Below are 581 nucleotides of genomic sequence, written 5' to 3'. Positions count from 1 at the left end.
TTTTTTTGAGGGGGTACACTATGACAGAAACAGAAGAAAAACAAAGGCCCAGAATTTTTCCAGGAGTATAGACCCAGAGCAATCATGAACTTACTTCACATCCGGATTGGGTTTCCCATGAACATGACTCCTTTTCCTGAGGGAGAACCCCTCTTTGGAAAGCATGTTCACCCAGGCATGTTTGACACAAGGAAGGCTCAAAGTCTGGCTCCACCGGAGGGATATGTACCATCGAGGGGCCGGTGTACTTCAGGCTGGGGCTCTGATGCTTGTCCACACTGACCATTGGGCTCTTGATCCATCTTCGTACCTACAAGGTGCAAAAGGAAAGAAAAACAAATGCTTTTGACTCTCTTTGATGTTTAATGGGAATTTGGTGGGAAATTTGGTGGGATGGGAGCTCATAAAAGGAGAACTCAGTCTCACAACCTCTCTCTCTTTCAAACTCATCACAATTCGAATTGGTCAGTGCTGTTCAGTCTCTTTCCTAGAGCATGCATTACGTGGCTGGCCATTTCATCTTGCTGAATCTGTCTCCTTATTTTTTTTCACATTTATTTTTTTCTTTTCATTTTCCTCCT

The 581-nt window shown here is 43.9% G+C and overlaps 1 protein-coding gene across 1 annotated transcript in view; it reads right to left on the bottom strand.

Moving 5' to 3' along the window:
- SGK1 (serum/glucocorticoid regulated kinase 1) overlaps positions 1-581 on the bottom strand; it is a 147,017-nt gene that overhangs the window by 104,649 nt on the left and 41,787 nt on the right. The window contains exon 3 of the mRNA XM_032274724.1: positions 95-310. Within this exon, the coding sequence (XP_032130615.1) occupies positions 95-310 (216 nt within the window). The remainder of the gene's footprint in view (positions 1-94; positions 311-581) is intronic.

This window comes from Sapajus apella, unplaced genomic scaffold (genome assembly GCF_009761245.1).
Source record: "Sapajus apella isolate SASKATOON/1434 unplaced genomic scaffold, GSC_monkey_1.0 scaffold6, whole genome shotgun sequence".
Taxonomy (NCBI): Eukaryota; Metazoa; Chordata; class Mammalia; order Primates; family Cebidae; genus Sapajus; species Sapajus apella.
The sequence above is the reverse complement of the archived record's forward strand: the minus strand, read 5'-3'. Positions and strand labels throughout refer to the sequence as shown.